Source organism: Bison bison, unplaced genomic scaffold, assembly GCF_000754665.1.
Source record: "Bison bison bison isolate TAMUID 2011002044 unplaced genomic scaffold, Bison_UMD1.0 scf7180017864473, whole genome shotgun sequence".
Taxonomy (NCBI): domain Eukaryota; kingdom Metazoa; phylum Chordata; class Mammalia; order Artiodactyla; family Bovidae; genus Bison; species Bison bison.
In genome coordinates this window covers 17824836-17829092 of record NW_011495034.1, presented here as the reverse complement: position 1 = coordinate 17829092, position 4257 = coordinate 17824836, and the positions used below count along the sequence as shown (strand labels likewise).

The 4257-nt window shown below is 56.9% G+C and overlaps 1 protein-coding gene across 1 annotated transcript; it reads left to right on the top strand.

Moving 5' to 3' along the window:
* Positions 1 to 452: 452 nt before the first annotated feature.
* On the top strand, positions 453 to 3506 carry CCL17 (chemokine (C-C motif) ligand 17). Its single transcript, XM_010861891.1, has 3 exons — positions 453 to 665; positions 2530 to 2647; positions 3252 to 3506. Exons 1-3 carry the CDS (start codon positions 596 to 598, stop codon positions 3370 to 3372), a joined length of 309 nt encoding a protein of 102 aa, XP_010860193.1. The 5' UTR covers positions 453 to 595; the 3' UTR covers positions 3373 to 3506.
* Positions 3507 to 4257: the final 751 nt, after the last annotated feature.

The following is a 4257-nucleotide window of genomic DNA, read 5'->3' as shown; positions in this document are numbered from 1 at the left end:
GTGGTCCAAAGCCCAACTTGGTAAAGGACCCACACCCAGGCTGTCTGGGCCCCAGGCCTTTCTCAGGTTGCAATGGAGCTACCCCTGCAGAATGATGCCCGTGCAGCCTGCTGACCCCCGGAGGAGGCCTTCCCAGCACCCAAAAGCTCCTCCAGGTGGGCAGTCCCTCTTGGCCCCAGCCTGGCTGCCCCTACCCCTTGCCCAGGGTGCACCAAACATGAAGGACGTTGGCCAGCCTGAGCAGGGATGCAGCCAGCTGAGGATGGAAGCGTCTCAGTTCTATTTGAGGAACCAAGAAATGTCCCCTGTGAAAGGAGAAGTGTGCATGGCCCCCGGATACACATACCCCACCTCTGTCCCCAACGGAGTGCCCATTCTCTGGAAAGCCACAAACATTCCAAGACTGGACTTCTGCTGAATCATCCCGAATTCTTCGAATTCCACGGGTCTAGGGAAAGATGTGGGTGAGGTGATCAGAGGCGGGGCAAGATCCCCAAAGAGGTTAAATAGGTCACCTTCACCCTGGGAGTTCACCCTGGTCTCCCCTGAGCAGAGGGACCCACACACAGAGACCTTCTCCCCGGCTCCTGGCACCATGGCTCCCCTGAAGACACTGCTCCTGGTCGCCGTCCTCCTGGGGGCTCTTCTGCAGGACACCCACGCAGGTGAGAGCAGAGGAAAGACACAGGAGGAAGGGACACTGGGCAAGGAGGGGTGGGGCCGCTAAGACCACAGCAGCTGCACACGCACATTATTCCTGCACCCCACTTACTCCTGCAAAGGTGTGAGAGGCTGGCAGCAATAGGATTTAGAGGGAGGCGTTCAAAGGAAAATGATGATGATGAAGAGGAGGAGGAGGAAGATGAATGTCCTAGGACTTGGGGCTCAGCTTCTGAGGAAAAAATTGCTTGCACATCTCCCCCTGCAAATGTCATGAGGCAGTGACTGTGATTGTGTTTTGACAGTGGACAAGGAGCAATTCTCACAAGTATTTGTTAAGAGTCTGTTTATTTAATGGGTTTTTATATACAGTGAGGGGCTTCCCTGGTAGCTCAGCTGGTAAAGAATCCACCTGCAATGCAGGAGACCCCGGTTCGATTCCTGGGTTGGGAAGATCCGCTGGAGAAGGAATAGGAAAACTCCAGTTTTCATGGGCTTTCCTGGTGGCCCAGACAGTAAAGATCCTCCCGCAATGCGGGAGACCTGGGTTTGGAAGATCCCGTGGAGGAGGATATGGCAACCCTCTCTAGTATTCCTGCCAGGAGAAGCCCCATGGACAGAGGAGCCTTGCGGGGCTACAGTCCATGCGGTGTCAAAGAGTTGGACACGACCGAGCACCTAAGCACAGCACAGTATATAGAATGAGAGGGCTGGCATCAAGGCAGGAGCACACGACCCCAGAGCAGGTGAAAAAAAAGAGATTTTTATACTCAGTTGGGAAAGGAAGGCTGAGCTAAGATTACTATTTTAGAGAAACAAAGCTGGTTAGCGCCCCGTGTGGTGACACAGTGACAGGGCCACAGTCTTCGGGGCTAGCTTAATTGGGGTGACCTTCACAGTTGGCTGCATGTCTCACTTTTGTAAAAGTCTGGGCCTGGCCAGCTCCGTGTCAGTCAAACCAAGCTCCATCTGCAAGATGGTGAGAGGACACTCCGAGGCTTCTCAGAAAGCACCTTGTGGTGGTCTGAATTGAAGTCACAGATCGTCTGTTTGCCAGTTTGCAGATGCTGGATATTTTTTCTCCTGCTAAGATGAGGACACCAAGCCCCGGGAAAGTGTGCTCACACCCGGGCCTCCACTTTCTCATCTGTAGAATGGGGTAGTGACAGCACCTGTCTCCAGGTGTGCTTGAGGACTGAAGGAACAGCTACAGCCAAGGGTCAGCCCAGAGCCTGGTCCAGAGTCAATGTTTGGTGATTTGGGGCTGGTCTGAGTGTGAGCACACATGGATGCACACACATGCAGACACACACATATATGCGCAGACTCACCAGGCACATACAGATCCACACCTGCACACAGATCTCCACACACAAATGTGCACACGCACAAAGACGCACACACAGGCATGTGTACACAAATCCTCTCAAACACATATAGACATGTGCACAGACAGACACACAAACACCGCAGGGCCCCTCAAAGCACACACACGACCTCATGCACACAAACGTGCTCACTCTGACACACAGACTCACACACAGAGACACAGGTGCAGACCCCTCACATACTCCCCCACACAGAAACATGATCACAGAGCCCCTCAAGGAGACCTCTCCCAACCACACAGACACACACATGTAGAAATGCACACGCAAGGACCCACATGATACCACACACACACAGACCCCTCACCACAGAGACACACACACAGACTCCTCACCACAGAGACACACACACAGACCCCTCACCACAGAGACACACACACAGACCCCTCACCACAGAGACACACACACGTTCTGGCCCTCACAGACCCTCCCCAAGCAGACATGCGCACACATACCTGTTCCTGCTTGGCCTTCCCCGCAGCTCGAGCAGGCAACGTGGGCCGGGAGTGCTGCCTGCAGTTCTACAAAGGATCCATTCCCCAAAAGGTGCTGGTGGGTTGGTACCAGACCTCGGACGACTGTCCCAACAAAGCCATTGTGTAAGTCTGCCCCTGCTGTTCCCCTCTGCCCCCCTTCTTACCCCAGGAGCTGAACGTGGGAGAAGGTGGACCCTGGAGCTCCTGGAAGGGCCACTGCGGAGGGGAGAGGACAGACCGGGGCCTTCATCCCTTGTCGCCCTGGTCCTGCTCCTCAGGGCCACTCCCACTCCACACTCCGTGAACCCCCAAAGGACCTCAGGCTGTGAGGTCTAAGCTCTTCATACATTTATGAGGAAAGGGAGGCCCTGAGAGACATGGGACAGCCCCATGCACAGGGGCAGTCAGCGCCCTACGTGGTCGCCTCTGCAGCCTGGGCCCGAACCCTGAGCCCCTCCTAGGCACCCCTCATCCCCAGGGTTACGTGGATGCAGATGGTCTGAGGTGGGGAGCAAAGCTGTGCAGCCCTGGCTCCCTGGAAGGGTTGGGAATCACTGAGGACAGAGTGTGGGGTCCCAGAACTGCCACTGCCACCCTGGGTGACTTCAGGCGAGTTCCAGCCCCTCTTGGGGGCTTGGGTCCTGGTCATCACAGGGCGAGGCTGTGCCAGGACTCCGGAAGGCCTCCCTGCCCTGACCCCCCACCATGGTGTTCTCCCTCCATGTAGGCTGGTGACTCGCTCTGGTAGAACCATTTGTGCAAACCCCAAGGACAAAACGGTGAAGAAGGCAATGAAGTACTTGCAGAAACACAAGAAGTCACCTGCTTTGGCCCTCCAGGAGTCCTGACCCCTCCTGGACTTCTTGTAGACCTCCCGCCTCCATGTTCATTACCCCAACCCCCAGCTCCTGGAGCCAGAGGAGGCCCTACAAGGATAAAGAGGCCCCTTGTCCCCTTTTCTGATTAAAGTCTTTCTCCCCCAGTCTGGGTTCAGCGTGTTCTGTCCACCCTGGCCTGTCGCCCTGGAAGGGCCCTCAGAGAACATCTAGTCTCTCCCTGTTCACGTTAGAGAAGGAAGCTGAAGCTTCGGGTGCAGACCACCCTCAGGGAGAGGGGGCCCCGGGAGAGAGATGGAGGCAGGGGTGGGGCTGAGGGATGTGGGATGAGCAGGGCAGGGGTGACAAGAGGCTGGTTGCCCACCCCAGCTCTGCTGTATGAGAGCAGGAAGAAGCCCTGGGAAGGGGCTTCCAGCTAGCCTCCCATCTAATCTGCCCCTGGCCTCCTCACGCCTGATCCCAATTCCACGAATGTTTCCAGGATTCTTTCCAGGCAGGCTGGGGTTCTGCCAAGTACTGGGGAGCTCCCTGGCGCCAGGGACTCCTGCAGCCCCTTCTCCATCTTGCCTACCTCTCAGCCCCCCAACCACACACTGCAGCCCAGCCAGCCCCAGAGGGTCTTTGTAAGCCCAGCTGCTCCCCACCTCTTCTGGCTCCAACTCCAGGCCGGCTCCCAAGGCTGGAGTTACTCCCCCTTGTCCTGAGTACCCCGCCCCAGCCTCACCCCTGCACCCACTCAGCCCCATGGCTCCCAGCCCTCATCTCCCACTCTGAGCAGGCTGCTTCCCACATTGTCCGTGATTCCTGCTGACCTGAAGTGTGAGCCCCGCCCTACCAGGTGACATCGCACCCAGCCTCAGCCCAAGCCAGCCTGCGGGAAGCCATCCTGGCTGCCAC

Bases quoted from the DNA above. Each gene is read 5' to 3' on its own strand.
- CCL17 (XM_010861891.1), top strand. From the start codon at position 596: ATGGCTCCCCTGAAGACACTGCTCCTGGTCGCCGTCCTCCTGGGGGCT. The intron at 666-2,529 runs GTGAGAGCAGAG...CCTTCCCCGCAG, and splicing joins TCTGCAGGACACCCACGCAG to CTCGAGCAGGCAACGTGGGC. The intron at 2,648-3,251 runs GTAAGTCTGCCC...CCCTCCATGTAG, and splicing joins TGTCCCAACAAAGCCATTGT to GCTGGTGACTCGCTCTGGTA.